The sequence below is a fragment of the Chiroxiphia lanceolata genome, chromosome 31, assembly GCF_009829145.1.
Source record: "Chiroxiphia lanceolata isolate bChiLan1 chromosome 31, bChiLan1.pri, whole genome shotgun sequence".
Classification (NCBI taxonomy): Eukaryota; Metazoa; Chordata; class Aves; order Passeriformes; family Pipridae; genus Chiroxiphia; species Chiroxiphia lanceolata.
Window position 1 is genome coordinate 199496 of NC_045667.1, and position 19491 is coordinate 218986.

Sequence of the window (19491 nt, forward strand, 5' to 3'; positions counted from 1 at the left end):
AGTCAGTCTCCAAATGATGCCGGACTTTTGCCAGCTCTTCTTGCAACTGGCATTTGTCCATCTCCAGGTTCTCGCCCTTCCCACGCAGGGTAGACAGCTCTTCTTGCAAATCTTGATTTTTGGCTTCCAGCTGCGTGCACTTTTGACATTCCCTGTCCAGCTGCTGGGAAAGTTCAGCAACCTGCAGGCAGAAAGAAAAAAACAGGAACTCAGCGGGATGGAAAGGCAGTGAATTCTGGGAAAACCTCAAAAGGGGCGGTCAGGGAGACTATATTCATCATCTGCTGCCTCAAGACTAGAAAGAAAGTCCAACCAGCCTCTTCTTTTCCAGCAAGAACAGCTTTCACATCATTTGTCATAGGATTCCTCAGCTTCCCATCCTTTTCGAGTTCCTCATGCAAAAATGCTACAAGCTTCTGCACTCCAAAGGAATCACTGCAAAGGCAGGAAGCCATTCTACAGGGATGCCTTCAAACCCAAGCGTGACTCTGACAGACGCCGCTTCAGCAACGGATCCGAGTGACGAGCGGAGAAGGAGATGAGAGGATCCGTACCACTACTGCACAGGCAGAGCAGCCTCAAAAGCACTGCTGGGAACAGTCCTTCTGGCTCCCCGCCACAAGATGGGCTGAAACAGCTCCCCGTGAGCAATAAGTGACAGATTTTCCCCTGGGAGGCACCTGTCCTCATTGGGCCCTGGGCAGCAACACTGTCGAGAAAAGCAAAACCTCAAGTGCCTCCTGCTCAGCTCCTGCCTGAGACAGGGTTCAGGGGCTAATGGTGCCCTACCAGTGACTCTCCCAGGGCAGCAATTCATCTCCCACACCCAGAGGACGCTGTCACAGCCTCCCTCCAGCTGCAGCCAGGCCTCAGCTGGGCCCCACTGCTCTCAGCCCATGCACGTGATGTCCTGCAAGGACCTGCCCATCCCTCAGGCCCAGCCGGGGGATCTGCACTCTTGGTTGACCCCGCTCACTGTCAGGGCACCTGTTCTGCTCTTCCTGCTCAGGGCCTGTGGGACGGCTCCCTGGCCCCTCAGCTCACGCACCCTGCCAGGCTGGCTGCCACTCTTGCCTCGCCCTTCCTCTGCACGACAGCCTGGCCTCCATCAACCCTTACACCTACTGCTTTGCCCTTAACATTTCCGTCTTTACCCAGAAGGAGAACTACCTCCGGATCACTTAGTCATCTCCCACTGCAACAGCAGAAGGAGCATTAAGAAAAGCCCATCGCACCCAAAATGCAGACAAGGGAAAAAAATCATCGACATGACAAGAAATAGAGGGAAAGCATCTCCCAGCTTTCAAAAGAGGGAACACCACAACCAATAAGTCCCACCCAGAGCGCAGCTCACCTCTCTTCGTAATCTATCAACTTCCTTGACCTTTTCAGAATAACTCTTCTTCATTTCTTCCAGCTGGGACTGGCTTTCTTTCTCTTCATTAACCCTGACTTTCCTCCTCTCTAGCCTCAGAAGCTTTTCCAACCTGCACAGCAAATTAGTTAAGAAAACCACAAAACACAGGAACAACCAGCCTTTCCCCCACAGTCTCACAGAAACACCACAGACAACATCCAAGCCTAGAATGGCTTGGCTTGGCAGGGACCTTAAAGATCATCTCGTTCCAAGCCTCCTGCTGTGGTCAGGAACACCTTCCACGAGACCAGGTTGTTCACAACCCCATCCAACCTGGTCTTGAACACTGCCAGCCATGGGGCATCCACAGCTTCTCTGGGCAACCTGTTGCAGGTCCTCACCACCCTCACAGGAACCAATTTCTTCCTAGGATCAAATCTAAACCTACTCTCTTACCGTTTGAAGCCATTCCCCCTTGTCCTCTCCCCACATGCTCTTTGAAATGCACTCTCTTCATCCTTCTTGTAGGCTCCCTTCACACACCAAAAGGCCACCAGTAGGTCACCCCAAAACCTTCTCTTTTCCAGGTTGAAGTATTGCAATTGGCCCAGCCTTTCCTCAGAGGAGAGGTGCACCATCTTTCTAACCACCTTGCTGGCCTCCTCTGGACTCAGCTTGGCAGTTCCCAGGGCCCTCCTTTCTACCCCTTTCAAAGATGGGCACAGTGAGTTTCCCTTTTTCCCATCACCTGGGACTTCACCTGACTGCCACGACTTTTCAAATATCAAGGAGAATGTCTTGGCAACTCCATCAGACCCTGCTGGCCAATGGAGGGCAATAATGCTGGCGAGATGTAGAAGATGGATTTCCAAGGAAAACGCATGAAGAAAAAGGAGTCGCTTATTACCACTCCAAAAAAAGCAGGGACTTACCTTTCCACTTTCTTGGCTAGGCATCTTCTGGTTTTCACTTCCTCCAGATACAGGTCTTTGTACATCGTCATTTCTGCCTGCGTTGCTTCTTTACGAGAAGCACTCTCTTGTTGGGTTCTTTTTACCCTGTCCAATTCACTTTCGAGGCCTCTAATTCTGTCTTCCAACTGGATTCTCACGGAATCACAATGACTGTCTCTGATTTGTCCTAATGGGGCCTGGTTGGCTGCCTGTGCCTGAAGGAGACAGTGCACCTTCAACCACCACAAGAAAAAGAGAGCTCTGCCCAGCAGAAAATTGCACGCACCCAGTTTCAAGGGCCCAGCCTTACTCAGAGAGGCGGCTCTGCCTCCTCACTCCCAGCAGCACGTCCACCCCCTCACCCCCACCCCTGTCATTTAAGGGACTCCTTTGCAGAGCACCTTCCCCCCCTACAAGGACAAAGCAGCACCTCTAGGTCTGGCCATGACAGCTGCAAGTTGCAAAACCCATTCAAGGATGAGCAGCGAGAACCAGAGCAGCCCACAGAGATACCCCCAAGCACTGCAAAGTGCCAATCTGCCTCGGGCAGCCTTTGCATTCAGGGACCTGCCGGCACACGACACACCCACGACAGCACTCCTGCCCAACCAGATTGCCTTCTCCCACTGCCTTCAGCAAAGACAGAAGCTAACCCACAGAACACAGGAGCAAAAGAAAAACACCAAAACCCACGGCCACAACAGAAGTTTACGTAGCGCCTGTGGACGCTGGGGAGAAATTCACTTACTTGCAAAAACTCATTGACTTCCTGGAGTTTTTGTCTGATTTCCTGGTCGGCTTGTTCTTCCACCTCTTTTTTACATTGTTCGAGTTGGCTGCGATCCACCAAGTCAGTCTCCAAATGATGCCGGACTTTTGCCAGCTCTTCTTGCAACTGGCATTTGTCCATCTCCAGGTTCTCGCCCTTCCCACGCAGGGTAGACAGCTCTTCTTGCAAATCTTGATTTTTGGCTTCCAACTGCGTGCACTTTTGACATTCCCTGTCCAGCTGCTGGGAAAGTTCAGCAACCTGCAGGCAGAAAGAAAAAAACAGGAACTCAGCGGGATGGAAAGGCAGTGAATTCTGGGAAAACCTCAAAAGGGGCGGTCAGGGAGACTATATTCATCATCTGCTGCCTCAAGACTAGAAAGAAAGTCCAACCAGCCTCTTCTTTTCCAGCAAGAACAGCTTTCACATCATTTGTCATAGGATTCCTCAGCTTCCCATCCTTTTCGAGTTCCTCATGCAAAAATGCTACAAGCTTCTGCACTCCAAAGGAATCACTGCAAAGGCAGGAAGCCATTCTACAGGGATGCCTTCAAACCCAAGCGTGACTCTGACAGACGCCGCTTCAGCAACGGATCCGAGTGACGAGCGGAGAAGGAGATGAGAGGATCCGTGCCACTACTGCACAGGCAGAGCAGCCTCAAAAGCACTGCTGGGAACAGTCCTTCTGGCTCCCCGCCACAAGATGGGCTGAAACAGCTCCCCGTGAGCAATAAGTGACAGATTTTCCCCTGGGAGGCACCTGTCCTCATTGGGCCCTGGGCAGCAACACTGTCGAGAAAAGCAAAACCTCAAGTGCCTCCTGCTCAGCTCCTGCCTGAGACAGGGTTCAGGGGCTAATGGTGCCCTACCAGTGACTCTCCCAGGGCAGCAATTCATCTCCCACACCCAGAGGACGCTGTCACAGCCTCCCTCCAGCTGCAGCCAGGCCTCAGCTGGGCCCCACTGCTCTCAGCCCATGCACGTGATGTCCTGCAAGGACCTGCCCATCCCTCAGGCCCAGCCGGGGGATCTGCACTCTTGGTTGACCCCGCTCACTGTCAGGGCACCTGTTCTGCTCTTCCTGCTCAGGGCCTGTGGGACGGCTCCCTGGCCCCTCAGCTCACGCACCCTGCCAGGCTGGCTGCCACTCTTGCCTCGCCCTTCCTCTGCACGACAGCCTGGCCTCCATCAACCCTTACACCTACTGCTTTGCCCTTAACATTTCCGTCTTTACCCAGAAGGAGAACTACCTCCGGATCACTTAGTCATCTCCCACTGCAACAGCAGAAGGAGCATTAAGAAAAGCCCATCGCACCCAAAATGCAGACAAGGGAAAAAAATCATCGACATGACAAGAAATAGAGGGAAAGCATCTCCCAGCTTTCAAAAGAGGGAACACCACAACCAATAAGTCCCACCCAGAGCGCAGCTCACCTCTCTTCGTAATCTATCAACTTCCTTGACCTTTTCAGAATAACTCTTCTTCATTTCTTCCAGCTGGGACTGGCTTTCTTTCTCTTCATTAACCCTGACTTTCCTCCTCTCTAGCCTCAGAAGCTTTTCCAACCTGCACAGCAAATTAGTTAAGAAAACCACAAAACACAGGAACAACCAGCCTTTCCCCCACAGTCTCACAGAAACACCACAGACAACATCCAAGCCTAGAATGGCTTGGCTTGGCAGGGACCTTAAAGATCATCTCGTTCCAAGCCTCCTGCTGTGGTCAGGAACACCTTCCACGAGACCAGGTTGTTCACAACCCCATCCAACCTGGTCTTGAACACTGCCAGCCATGGGGCATCCACAGCTTCTCTGGGCAACCTGTTGCAGGTCCTCACCACCCTCACAGGAACCAATTTCTTCCTAGGATCAAATCTAAACCTACTCTCTTACCGTTTGAAGCCATTCCCCCTTGTCCTCTCCCCACATGCTCTTTGAAATGCACTCTCTTCATCCTTCTTGTAGGCTCCCTTCACACACCAAAAGGCCACCAGTAGGTCACCCCAAAACCTTCTCTTTTCCAGGTTGAAGTATTGCAATTGGCCCAGCCTTTCCTCAGAGGAGAGGTGCACCATCTTTCTAACCACCTTGCTGGCCTCCTCTGGACTCAGCTTGGCAGTTCCCAGGGCCCTCCTTTCTACCCCTTTCAAAGATGGGCACAGTGAGTTTCCCTTTTTCCCATCACCTGGGACTTCACCTGACTGCCACGACTTTTCAAATATCAAGGAGAATGTCTTGGCAACTCCATCAGACCCTGCTGGCCAATGGAGGGCAATAATGCTGGCGAGATGTAGAAGATGGATTTCCAAGGAAAACGCATGAAGAAAAAGGAGTCGCTTATTACCACTCCAAAAAAAGCAGGGACTTACCTTTCCACTTTCTTGGCTAGGCATCTTCTGGTTTTCACTTCCTCCAGATACAGGTCTTTGTACATCGTCATTTCTGCCTGCGTTGCTTCTTTACGAGAAGCACTCTCTTGTTGGGTTCTTTTTACCCTGTCCAATTCACTTTCGAGGCCTCTAATTCTGTCTTCCAACTGGATTCTCACGGAATCACAATGACTGTCTCTGATTTGTCCTAATGGGGCCTGGTTGGCTGCCTGTGCCTGAAGGAGACAGTGCACCTTCAACCACCACAAGAAAAAGAGAGCTCTGCCCAGCAGAAAATTGCACGCACCCAGTTTCAAGGGCCCAGCCTTACTCAGAGAGGCGGCTCTGCCTCCTCACTCCCAGCAGCACGTCCACCCCCTCACCCCCACCCCTGTCATTTAAGGGACTCCTTTGCAGAGCACCTTCCCCCCCTACAAGGACAAAGCAGCACCTCTAGGTCTGACCATGACAGCTGCAAGTTGCAAAACCCATTCAAGGATGAGCAGCGAGAACCAGAGCAGCCCACAGAGATACCCCCAAGCACTGCAAAGTGCCAATCTGCCTCGGGCAGCCTTTGCATTCAGGGACCTGCCGGCACACGACACACCCACGACAGCACTCCTGCCCAACCAGATTGCCTTCTCCCACTGCCTTCAGCAAAGACAGAAGCTAACCCACAGAATACAGGAGCAAAAGAAAAACACCAAAACCCACGGCCACAACAGAAGTTTACGTAGCGCCTGTGGACGCTGGGGAGAAATTCACTTACTTGCAAAACGAGGCTGACGTCTTGTAGCTTTTGACTTCTTTCCTGGTCAGTTGGTTCTTCTACCTCTCTTTTACATTCTTCTCTTTGGCTGCCATCCAGCACCAAAGTCTCCAAACAATGATCGAGTTCTGCCACCTCTTCTTGCAGCTGCCATTTGCTCTTCTCCAGGTTTTCACACTTCCCACGCAGACTGGACAGCTCTCCTTGCAAAGCCTGCTTCTGAGCCTCGAGCGGCATGCCTCTTCTAGGCTCCATGTCCAGCTGCTGGGAAAGTTCACCACCCTGGACACAGGACAAAAAAAAAAAAGGAAACTCAGTGGCATCTAAAGGCAGTGAATTCTGGGAAAACTTCTCAAGGGGGTGGTCATCGCAACTGTATCTCTCCTCTACTGGAAACCAGCCTAGAAAACACTTGAAAGATTCCCCGACAGAAAGAAGAAACTTTAGACCTACTTAAGAATTTGGGAGACACTCCTGGCAGCAATACTTCCGGCTCCCTTGGAGCTCAGGATGAAACTCCTCATTTAGAATCTAAGAATTCCTCAAGTGTCCAGCACAGCAAATACCCTCGGGGCTTTTGTAGCAACTGGCAAAAGGACCAGGCTGCTTCCTGAGCAGCCTCTACTGAGGAGAAGGCAGAAACTGAGCTCCCCTAGGCTCTCCAGGAAAACTTCATCTGACACTTTCCCCGCACAAATAGGCAACTTAGGCTCAAGAGTCACAAAAAGGCAAATTTAGCACCAGCTTACTGAGGCAGAGGCTTGCAGGTCTCTCGGAAGGGCTTCAACGCCGTCGCTTGGCTGCTGGACAGTGCCTTCCAATCTGCTCTTTTCACTTGCAAAGCTTAAGAAGAAATACAGGTCTTATTCCCAGAAAATCCAATGCCAGACAAACTGTGCTAAGGAACAGAATCCACAGCAGAAGTGTCCTTCAAAATCCCAATGACTCTTCCCTTGTTTCCACCCACTCCCCCAAAGCCACAGACCCCTCACTTCACTGGGTTACTCTCTTACTCTTGCGCCTCTTCTTCCACTTGTTTTACAGTCATATTAGTCTCGCAAGACGCCAACGGGAGGTCCTGCAGCTTCTGGGAAGAAGTTACTGCTTCTCTTCCCTTGTCATCCAAGGCAGTCTTCAAGTCACAAACGCAATGCTCAGACTGAAGATGCTTTTCTTCCTCCTCCCGCAGCTGTAAAATCACGGGAAGAATGCACAGTTGTCAGGTGAGCTTTTCCAGAGAGGAGCCAGCTGCTGCTGAAGAACTCAGGTGCTGCATGTCTGTGTGCATCCCCTCTGCCCAAAGAACTGCAATCCACTCAAGTCCCTTCAAAGCTTCACTGCTACTACCCCATGAACACAAACTGTAGGCCTTTGTCCTCTTTTACAGCAGCCTCTCCTATCCCTCCACTGCTTTCCTACAGCACGCTTCTAAGCACCGACACTGCCCCTCCGTCCTTTTTGGTCACCTGGGACGCTTCTTGTATTCCCTTGCTTGCTACTCCAGGAAAAGACCGGTGAAATAGTTCATCTTCCTAAAGGAAGGCGTCTGGCAAGTGGCAGAGGCCAAGTGTTCTGGCACATGTGCTCTGGAGCCCAGGATTGCACCAGGGCAGCACGGGGAGTTTTCTTCAGTGGGAAAGACCCGCACTCTGTAGTGCAGAGAGAGGCGCCCAGCAGTCCCTGAGCAGGAAGCAGTGGATGCCTGAGGCAGTTCTGCTTCAGTGGGGTGGGGCCAGGAAGGGTGGCATCACTGACGAGCTGATGACCACCATTTCAGCAAAGGCAGCCAGGTGAACTGCTCCACAGACCTGCCCTGGAGTCGAGAATGGAGCCAGGGCTGCGTGGGGAGTCTTCTTAAAGCAGGAAGACCTCCAGTGTAGCAGAAAGAGAGGAACCCCAGCCCCCCTGAGCGGTAAGGAGTGAAACCCTAAGGAGAGGCAGCTCTGCCTCAGCATGACGGGTTGTGGGGCAGGGGGCCGGAGGGACAGAGGCAGATCAAAGCCCGATGGAACTGCCGCTTCCTTAGGTGTCTGTCGTACCAGCTCCCAGAATACTGTTTTGTCCCTTTTCGTGATGGAGAGGAAGCAACAAGCACCCCCAGGTTTATCCCTGTGGGGACACGCTTTCCATACCTCCACGTCAGCCCTGTCCAACTCCTCCTGCAAGCGCAGATTATCTTCCTCCAGGTGAGCCTCATGGCTTCCAGTAACCACAAGAGCAGTCCTAAAGCATCCAAAAGTTCATCGGAAACATGTCTCATCCTGCATCATTTTTCCCCTGCTTGCTCCCAAAAGACCTCTTCCCCCCTTTCCTACAACCTCCGGGAAAGCAAGGCCAAGTCCATGCAAGCATTGGAGAATTTCTCTTAGAAGGGGCCTCCCTGAAGCAGCCTCAACTACCAGCTCAGGTCGTGCTCTTCAGGGCTCCTTGCACTGCTCTTCAAAGGCCCCACCGATGTGGCTGCACAAACTCCCGGGGCAAGCCCTTCCTGGGGCAAGCCCTTCCACTACCTGACCATCTCCATGGCAGCAAGTTTTCTCCTTAGGTGCGCTCGGAGCCCCCCTTTCCCCCAACGCTTCCCTTCAGAGCACTTAACGCACCAACTCTGCCTTGCCTTAAACCCCCCCGGCCTGCAGAGCAGCCACGCTGCTGAGCTGCTGGCAAGTTTCCCCATGGCTCTGACTCTGTGGGGGGGAAGGGCACCACAGAAAAGGCTTTCTTGCAGACCTCAGGGGGCAAAGGGCAAGAGCCCCAAAGCTACAAGAGCAGCCAAGTGCAGACCTGCATTTACCAGTCGCCCCGGGAACTGCTTCCACGGGGTTCCTCCTTCTTTTTCCAAGCTCATTGCCACGCCCCTCGTCTCACTCACACTTGCAGACTACCCAGAAGGCCCGGGTGCTCTTTTGACAAAGCCCTCACCTTTCCCACTGGCCTTGAGCATGCCTGTCAGCTGCTTTTTTCACAAGGCACTCCACAATCTCCTCATGCTGTTGCAAGGCTGCAAGTTTCAAGGGGGTAAATCCCCACTAAAAGGAGAAAGAATCCCCATTAGAAAGACACAGACAAACTCTGCAGCTCTTGGAAAGAGCAGCTTTACCCACATGCCAAGGTTACCTGGTTCTGAGCATCACTCTTGGCATGATGCTCCAGTAACAGCCCTGCTACAGCTGTATTTTTAGACAGGACAGCCAGGTGAAGGGCAGTGTTGCCGTCCGCATCTGCCAGATTCGGGTCGGCACCGTGGTCCAGCAGAATAGCAACACATTCTTCCTGCTCCTGCTGGACTGCCTGGGAACAACACACCGAAAGGGAAAGACTTCCAACTTTTACATCCATCCCCCTCTCTCACAACTGCCTCAGCTCCTGAATGCTGCCATAGAAGACCATCTGCAAAGATGAGCTAACAGAGGCCTATGGCGTGCCCATTGCAGTAGGCGTGTTTCTATGGCCCTGCGCTGCAAGGAATCCTGCCAGGCACCTCCCCTTTAACACACCAGCACTAAGCCCCACCTCCAAGCTCAGAAGGCATTCCACACACCTTCATCAGGGCCGTTCTCTTGAAGCTGTCGGCGAGGTTGGGCTGGCTGTTCTTTCTTAGCAGATATCTAACGACATCTGCATGGCCATTGGCCGAAGCCAGATGCAGAGGTGTCCTAAAAATTAAACAGACACTCTTAACCTAGACAGAAAAAGGACAAGCCCAAACTGTGTCTCTACCCAGCACCCTGGGGACCCTGCTCCGACTCTGCTCCTCCTGCTCGCTGCTGCTGCTGCTGCTGCAATGCTGCGCTGATCAGCCAGAGGGCAGAAGAGAACAGGTGAGGGCTGAGCAGCTGCAGAACAGCCCTGCAGAGAGACCACGGCCAAACGGCAGGTGGGCAACACGCCTTTCTAACAGCGCTGGAGCCCGGCCGGCAGCTCCGAGCAGTGAAAAGCTCAAGAGTTCCCTCTCCCAGTTGACAGGGCAAATGTCACTTTTCAAGCCTTGTCCTTAAGACAGGGTTGCCGAGGACTACTGCAGCTTGGCTCAGGAGCAGCCAAGGTGTGCCATCAGCGTGGCACAGAACTCACCGCATCTCCTGGTCTGGCCTGTCGATGCCGACTACCTTCACGTACCAGCGCCAGCGCCTCAGCCAGCCCAGGTCGCCGCGGGCGGCCGCGCGGTGCAGCCTGCCCAACCCCTCCTCCCGGAGCTGGGAGGCGCTGCTGGAGCTGGTGGCAGCCCAGGGCTGCCCACTGCTGCTGCTGGAGGGCGACTGCCGTCGCTCCTTGCTCAGAAGCCACGGCATGGCCCTGCTTGCAGTTCCCTGCAGCAGGAGTGCAAGAAGCCTCCGGCGGGCTGCCGCGTGCCAAGTAGGGATAAGGAATTGGGACAAGGGTGAGGTTTAGGGGGAGGGTGACAAAGGGGACAAGGACGACAATAAGGACGGGCACGGGGTAGAAAGCACAAGGCAGACGAGGTCGCCCTGCGCAGCGGTTGTGGCCTGCAGCTACCAAGACGGCGATACAGGCGCGCAATGCTCCCAGAACGGGATGAGTTGCTGCTCCCCGAGAGGCTACAGCAGCTCTGAGCGCCGGCTGCGGGCACCAACAAAGCCGTGCCCGACTGGTGCCTGTGGCGTCACAATGGCTGGTGGAAGGCTCAGCACGTCAGCGTGGGGTGTGACAGAGGCCACGGTGCAGGGTGGGGCCGGGGGGGACAGGGCAGGGCGGGGCAGGTGTGAGGGCGGCCCTGCTGGGCCTTGTGGGAAGGAGGCGGCCTGGGCCTTGTGAGGGCGGCCGGCAGGAGGGGCACTGCCCCGCCTCAGGGCGCCCCGGGGCAGGGCCCGGGACGCTCCCACCGGGCCGCAGGCTGCGGTAGGTGCTGGAGCAGCTCCCGCATCACTCGCTCTGGCTTTTTGCTTCAGCATGGAGACGGGCTGCCTCTGGACACACTGCCATCAAATGAGGCTCAGGAGAAAGTGACATCCCAGCCCAAGCAGGCGGGGGCCACCACAGCTCACAAGAAATGCCCACCCAGTGCTCCAAACCCACCAGGCCAGACTTCCAGGACAATTCCCCAACTCCTTTCTCTTGTCCTGTTATTGTTGTGGCGGTCAATAAAAGAAAATACGCAGACAGTCTACTTTCAAGCAACAAGACAGGAGAGGAAAGAACCTTTATTGGAACAGAACGCTGACTCTTATAGCCCTGGGCATAACATACATGTTAAACTACCGTTGGTGTTTTTTCATAAACATATATCACAATTGGCTACCCTGCATCACACCATGATGATTCAGCATTTACAGACTTACAGTGACTTGTTTAGCTCTGTCTGCCTTCCCACAGACTTGTTTTCAACCCTGACATTGTCCCTCTTGAAGAGCAGACACCTCGCCCCACCTCACCCTCGCAACTGCTCTCACCTGCTGCTTTGCCAGATGCCAACAGTCAGTTTCTGCTCTGCTGATGTTCCACCAGCCAACAGGCAGCACACAGCAGGGCAGCAAGAAACTTTCAAACACATCTTGTCCCACTCGGTCCCAATGACAACACCAAGTGAAGGCCCACAACTTCTGCACCAGCTTGCTCAGGGGAGGGACACTACAATGGACTGCAAGCAGGCTGAAGAAATGTCCCTTTTTCTTTGCGGGTGTATCAGGGCTTAATTAGATGTTGATACTTTTGGTCTGTCTTTGGCCCAGCCGCCTGGGAGAGTCTATCCTTTTCCTGCCAACTTAGGAGAAAACAAGCACTGAGAAATGGCAACTTCGTCCTTGAAGGAAGCGTTTTGGACAAACGACAATTAATTGGTGTCTTATTATTGCCTGATCGCCTTCCAAGGGCATTTGAAGAAAAAAGTGAACAGGAGGGTGATGAAGTACGCCCCCAGACTCATTTAGAAAACACCCCCTGAAGTACAGCGCGCAAGCTGTGAGCAGAGCTGAAGGGAGCAGAGGAGAGCTCTGGCTCGGCCTTCAGCTTCTCTTTCAACCTTGAAGATGTCTGCCGCACTGATTTGCACTCAGACCAAGGGCAGAGAGAGAAGTCTTAACTCCCGGCCCGGGAAGAAAGCCTTAATAAACCTTCAAAAATAGGACTCTCCTCATCCCTCCCACCTAGGTCCAAAGAGCTCCAATTCTGTCACCAAACGCAACAGTTCTCCTCAAATGTCGGGACAGTTCTGGCAGCCAGGCCCTTTCTGCCCAAGTTGGACAGGTCCCCACCTGTCCCAGAGGCAAGCAGAGGGAAGAAGAGGGGACAGCCTTGGGATCGGGGAATGGCAGAAGCAAAGCCGGCAGGGGCAACAGAAGAAAACAAGGACACCTACTAGACTCTTCAGTTTATTCAAGACCAAGTTGGCATAAGAACACCTAGCGGCAGCCAAGAGCCTCCTCACAGACTGAGATTGTTCAGTCTCAAATTGTTGACAAGATGTTCCAGCCCAGTTGAATAGAGAACCAGACTTGTAGTTTTGGTCTTATTTCCTGCTCGGCTCCTTCTTCCACCTCCCTTTTCTATTGTTCTATTTGGCTGTAAACTTCGCTTCAACCTTAAGTTCAAACCTAAAAGGGGCGGTATTCCGAGCAGGAGACTCCAAGTTAAAGATCTTCAATCAGCTAAAGGGAGAGACAACTTTCAGGCAAACCTTCAAACTAGGCTCCAGGATCATTCCATAGATCCCTCTCCTGAATCATTTTGGCAACCTATGAAAAATAACATCCTGCAGTCCTCTGAAGAACCCTTAGGCTTCTCCTTCAAGAAGAACAAGGGTTGTTTGGATGAAAACAGTCAAGACATCCAGGATTTGTGGAGGAAAAAGAGAACTGCCCACCGAGCACACCTTGCTCAGCCATCTGCTCATGGAAGAAAAGCAGCCTTTTGTCTCGCAGGCAGCAAGCTCCAACAGCAACTTCGTGACATCCAAAACAAGGGGTGGACCAATCTAGCAGGAAAAATTCAATTATGCGCAGATACGGGTGATCACAGAGGATTCTAGGAGGCCTTGAAAACAGTAGACGGACCGACAGACCAGGCCCAAAGTCCTCTACTCAGCGCAGATGGTCAAATGCTTCTCACAGATAAAACCACCATTCTAAATCGATGCTCTGAACACTTTCAGACTCTTTTCAGGACCAACCGTGTAGGTCAAGACTCAGCAATTCAGTCCATTACACAACAACCGGTGAAGAATGAATTGGATACTGCCCCTACTCGGGGAGACAACAGGTTACCAAAGGCATCGAGAGCTTTCAGAAGAGTCCATAAAAGAGTCTGGCAAAATAATCATCATCATCATCATCATGGCCAGGTTTCACGAACGATGATTTGGGAAGGGTTCTACCCACGTCTGTTACAAGCGCGTTGGTGGCTAAAAAGGCCAATACGAGATAGACACGGCCGGTTGCAAAAGGCACAGCAGAAAGACTGCTAAGGAGATATATTCTGCAAGGCACGACTCTTTCTGCGTTGTCTTTTCTCCTCAAGAGTGATCCTCCGTGCTTTCGCAAAAGCATCAGCAGCGTTAAAGATAGTGTGTCACCAGACCTCCCGATTGGAGGCCAGAGCAGACCAGTTATGTTGATCAATATGGCCAAGGCTGAGAGGTTGTTTCAGGGAGTCCTTGTAAATAAACACCTGAAGAAAAGTACAAAGATTTCAGGGAGTCCTTGTAAATAAACACATGAAGAAAAGTACAAAGATCAGGGTTTACAGAGCCATTGCGCTGTCTGCTCTCTCAGATGGGTCCAAATCATGGCTCATTTACCGCCACCACCTGCAACTCCTAGAACGCTTCCATCAACGCTGTCTCCGTACAATCCTAAAACATCCGTTGGTCAGATTACGGAACTAATACGTCTGTTCTACAACAGGCAGCAATTACCAGCATTGAGGCCACGTTGCTGAGAACACAGCTGCGTCGGGCAGGGCACGTCTCCAGGATGGAGGACTACCGCCTCCCCAAGATCGTGATCTATGGCAAACTTGCCACTGGCTGCCGCAAGAGAGGAGCCGGCAAAAGGAGACACGAGGACTCCCTGAAGCAACATCTCAGCCTTGGCCACATTGGTCTCCAGCACTGGTCTACTCTGGTCTCCAGTCGAGAGGTCTGGAGACACACTGTCTCTAACGCTGCTGCTTCCTTTGAGAACGCACGCAGGATCACCATCGAAGAGAGAAGACAACGCAGAAAGAATCGTGTCTTGCCGATCCCATCCAAGGATGGGATCCCATTCTGCTGTGCCTTTTGCAACCCATCTTGTCTGTCTCGCATTGGCCTCTTTAGAAAATGTGGGGAGAGCCCTTCCAAATCTTTGTTGGCCAAGCCTAGCCATGATCTGGCTGCCACCCACCACATTGGTCTCCAAATGATGCTGGAGCTTTGCCAGCTCTTCTTGCAGCTGGCATTTGCTCTTCTCCAGGTTTTCTCACTTCCCACGCAGGCTAGACAGCTTGTCTTGCAAACCCTGACTTGTGGCTTCCAGCTGCATGCGCTTTTGACATTCCCTCTCCAGCTGTTGGGAAAGTTCAGCAACCTGCAGACAGAAAGAACAAAAAAAGAACTCAGCGGGATGGAAAGACAGTGAATTCCGGGAAAACCCCAAAAGGGGACCTTAAAGATCACTCGCTTCCAAGCCTCCTGCTTGCCCATGCCTCAAGCCCGTGCTACGTGCCTGTCCCGCTGATTACAGCTCCTGGCGGGTGGTTTCCACGTCTCCTGCTATCATGCTCTGCATTCTGGCAGGACTGTGCTATCACACTGACTGCTGACTACAGGGCATACTTGGACCAGCGGTACTGCAGAGCTTGCAGCATTGCTGCACAATTAGAAGGCCGTGAAGACTTCCCAAGGAGTAGGGAGCTCCGCTGTTTCATGGAGGAAGACGTAGCAGGAACTACACCAGCAAATGCCTCCTATCCAGAGTAACATATTAAAGCAAGGTCCAGGGAAGAAACTGCTAGAACGAAGATCACTGATGAAGAAAAAGGTGTCTCACAGATGTCTGGTGGCATTTGGCACATCAACCATTTCAAATAGGTCACACACACCATACGTGTCAATTTAGTGGAGAACTTAGGGGGTAGGTTCCTGCACCACAGTGCTCTTTCCCACAGTTTCTCTTGTCAAAGAATGGAGTTCCACAGCTCATTGCTTCCATTTCCGTATTTTTGGGCCTTGGACCACTCTGGAAGTCTTCCACTTTACCACAGATGGCTGAGTTGTGTTCTGAGACCCAGCCTTCTGCTCAGTCCCAAACTGATGCCAACTCTCTTCTCCGAGAGGCCTCTCCTTATTCGAACAGGAAAGGGCACAAGATTCGTCTTTTCTCTCACCCACGGGATGAGGAGATTAGAGACTGGCAAAAAGACTACCTGCTAAAACAACAGCAACTTGAAATAGACACCAGCAATGCCAGAGTGGTGCTACTGTGCTGTTACTGCTGGAACTCTAAAGAGAAAGGAAGACAGGTCTGAGGAAGGCAAGGGTCTTAAGGAACTTTCCCCACAAAGATACCACGTTCTGCTTTCACACCTGACGCTGGCCAGATGTAGAAAAGGGATTTAAGAAGGAAAATGCACGAGGAAAAAGGAGTCTCTTAGTACCAGTCCAAAAAAGCAGGGACTTACCTTTCCAGTCTCTTGGTTAGGCTTTTTCTGCTTTTCGCTTCCACCACATACAACTCTTTATACTTTTCCACTTCTGCCTGGGTGGATTTTTTTTTGAAGAGGTCTGTCTTGTTGGGTGTTTTTTATCCTGTCCAATTGTCTTTTGAGATCTCTACTTCTTTCTTCTGTTTTTTCACTGAATCACAATGATGGTTCCAAGGACTTGAGCTCTTTCATGCTCAAGAATCAAGGTCAGTCAATCTGCTGGTCAGAAAAAATGGATGTAGTTGTTATTGTGAGCGCATAAGAAACCACCTATGCATCAGTAAACCAACAGGTAAGTGCAATGTGCTTGGCATCCATTTAATAGTTTATGAGTTTACATTCTGACTGCAAGGAACATGTTTTCATATCTGAAGCAGGGGATGGGAAACCATAGACTCACTGTGAACACCGAATGATTTCCAGAGCCTTTCCATAACATTTCATACAAATCCAGTAATTTTTGATTAAAAAATCATGGTGTTCCTCCATTACTCTGGAAAGGGGATCCTGGTCTGTCGGGAGTGAGGACATTGCTGAATATGAAAGCTGGAGAAGACAATAAGAAATGTGTGACCCTCCAGAGGATGAAACCCCTGTATGAAGCTGTCAAGAAGTTCAGACCAAATGTGTTTCGAGTTTTATGGTTGTGTCTAAACATTTATTGTAGTTTTTCCCTTGTTTGTACCCTGAAATTATTTGATGAAAAATCCCCTTGATTTCTGTATCCTTAGACCCCACTCCCTGATTGGCCAAAGTTTGCTGCATTGCAGTATTTCCTTTTATGGCCACCCTTTCCTTAAAATGGATAAACTCTACCGCCTTTTTCCTTTATATAGTTACACTTTGCGTGCTGGGGTCCCATCTGGGGTGCCAAGAAGAGCTGTGCTTTAGTACCAATTACCTCTGAAGCTGCTCGTATGCCTTCGTACGCTGCTAAGATTTCCTTCTCCACAGGGGTGTAATCGGCCTCAGAACCTCTGTAGCTTCGACTCCAGAAACCAAGTGGTCACCCTCGCATCTCGCCAGGCACCTTTTACCAGAGGCTCCAGCTGCAGTGTAGAGTGCATTCTTTACATCTGGGTCCCATCCTGACTGGTCCAAGAGCCACGGTATGTGCAATTTCTTGCTTGATCTGCCTGAAAGCTTGCTGTTGTTCAGGACCCTGTTGGAAATCGTTCTTTTTATGGATCACAAAGTAAAGAGGGCTCACAACCTGGCTGTACTCTGGGATGTATATCCTCCAAAAGCCTATAGCTCCCAGAAAAGCCTGGGTTTCTTTCTTGTTTGTCAGTGGAGCCATTGCTACAATCTTGTTGATGACGTCTGTTGGTATCTGGTGTCGTCCATTTGCCATTTCACCCCTAGGAACTGGATCTCTTGGGCAGGTCCCTTGACCTTACTCTTCTTGATGGCAAAACCGACCTCGAGGAGAATCTGGATGATCTTCTGTCCTTTCTTGAAAACTTCTTCTGCTATGTCCCCCCGTACAATGATGTCATCGATGTACTGGATATGTTCTGAAGTCTTACCCTTCTCTAGTTTGACCTGAATCAGTCCATGGCAAATGGTTGGACTGTGGTTCCAGCCTGGGGCAGTCGATTCCAGCTGTATTGAACGCCCCTCCAGGTGAAAGCAAACTGTGGCCTGTACTCTGCTGCTAAGGGAATGGAGAAAAATGCATTGGCAATGTCAATGGTGACGTACCACTTTGCTCCAGCTCGTACTGGAGCTCCAACATGTCTGGCACAGCGGCACTCAACGGCGGTGTGACTTCATTTAAACCACAATAGTCCACAGTCAGTCTCCATTCTCCATCGGACTTACGTACAGGTCAGATGGGGCTGTTGAAGGGTGAGTGTATTCTGCTGACCACCCCTTGGCTCTCCCGCTTGCGGATCATCTGTCCTAGTTAGAACAACTGGGACCAGTTCATCACTGGATGGGTGTAACCCAAAACTGTGTAATCTATAGCCTTCCATGCCATTTCCCAGAACGTGTTATCAATGAACCATTTACACCATCTGCCCATAGAGCCTGACTGACCAGTTCATCATGGTATGGGTGTAACCCAAAACTGTGTATTCTATAGCCTTCCATGCCATTTCCCAGAAACTTTTATCAATGAACCATTTACACCATCTGCAAATAGAGCCTGACTCCTCAGGCTATAAACTAGGTGTTAAGAGGCCTGTGAGATAGGATGTTGCTTTTGTCCTCACACCCATTAAGGAACCCCCCACCCTGAGGGAGGTACTGAGCATCCCTGTCTGAACTGGAGGACATATAATCTTGGAGTCTTGGGACTTTTTTAACCACTCATGGGATCCAGAGGAAGACTGCAGATCACCGCTCTCAACCAAACTGCAGACCACTACTCTCAACCAGACTGCAGATCACCGCTCTCAACCAAACTGCAGACCACCACTCTCAACCAAACTGCAGACCACTACTCTCAAACAGACTGCAGACCACCACTCTCAACCAAACTGCAGACCACTACTCTCAAACAGACTGCAGACCACCACTCTCAACTGGACTGCAACCACCACTTTTTCAACCAGACTGCAACAGGTTTTCCCCTCTCCTTTTACTTTGGACTCAGGGCCCAAAGAACACCACTCTGTTCATGCCTCAGGGTGCTGGGTTATACATTTGGGTTTTGTGGGTTAAAACCAATTGTTTGTCTGTATAATCATACTTATTGTATTATTTTATTAAATTGTTATTCTGATTTATGATCTCTCTTTTGAGTTGAGTTCATTTCCCCTGCTGGTTTACCTTTAAACCAGCACATCATCTTATGGATGGGGATCACAGCATCTCGGTTCATCCAATACTGTTGCCTGTGTACAGTTGTCATGGCTACTGGCACTTCTTGATCTTTGACTCGCAGTAGTCCCACTATGGAAGGGTCTTCTGAGACGCCAGGAAGGGCAGACAATTGCTTGGACTTTTCTTCAGTCACTGTGGCTACACTAAAAGCCCACCGGTACCCCTTAAGGTCCTTGAAGTATCCTCTTCTTGGGTAGTCCATACCGAGAATGCAAGGGGCTTCTGGCCCTGTCACAATGGAATGCTTTTCCCATTGGTCTCCAGTCAGGCTTATGTTGGCCTCTACCACTGACAACTCTTGAGACCCTTCTGTCACTCCAGAAATAGAAACGGTCTCTGTACTCTTATGCTCCGATGGCATTAAAGTACACTGGGCACCAATATCTATCAAAGCCCGGTATCTCTGAGGATCCGATGTGCCAGGCCATCAAACCCACACAGCCCAGTAAACCCGATTATCTTCTGTGTCCCTCTCCTTCTCCTGGCAGAAGGCAGGGTCCCTCTACTGGTCTTGATCAGAGCATTCGCTGTCAGATATTTGTTTTGGTTTAGCAGAGGCTTTTTTGTCATCACTGAAGCGGACCTCCATCTTCCTGCACCTCGGAGATCACAGTCTTTTTTTCAGGACATCTGCATCGACCACATAGACAACTTTCTTATCGTCTTCCTTCCATTTTAGTTCTCTCACTCTAGCCTCGAGTTTGGAAGTGGGCTCACCATCCCACTTTTTCATGTTTTCTCTCTTGCTGCGTAGGTAAGACCACAGTTGACCACGTGATCTACGTCTGGAATTTCATCTCCTTCTG

At 51.1% G+C, this 19491-nt stretch overlaps 1 protein-coding gene and 1 long non-coding RNA gene across 2 annotated transcripts in view; both read right to left on the reverse strand.

The window, feature by feature from the left end:
* Positions 1 to 6454, reverse strand: part of LOC116800113 (ankyrin repeat domain-containing protein 26-like) — an 18000-nt gene extending 11546 nt beyond the window's left edge. Inside the window, exons 1-4 of the mRNA XM_032713693.1 lie at positions 6218 to 6454; positions 5449 to 5684; positions 4514 to 4646; positions 3059 to 3340 (exon numbers count right to left, since the gene is read on the reverse strand). Coding sequence (XP_032569584.1) covers positions 3059 to 3340; positions 4514 to 4646; positions 5449 to 5684; positions 6218 to 6454 — 888 coding nt within the window. The remainder of the gene's footprint in view (positions 1 to 3058; positions 3341 to 4513; positions 4647 to 5448; positions 5685 to 6217) is intronic.
* An 855-nt stretch (positions 6455 to 7309) lies between these two features.
* On the reverse strand, positions 7310 to 9403 carry LOC116779881. The gene is made up of 4 exons (XR_004354227.1): positions 9332 to 9403; positions 9137 to 9243; positions 8350 to 8440; positions 7310 to 7406 (listed from the first exon to the last, which is right to left on the reverse strand). It is a non-coding gene; the product is annotated as an uncharacterized LOC116779881 (long non-coding RNA).
* Between the last annotated feature and the right edge of the window lie 10088 nt (positions 9404 to 19491).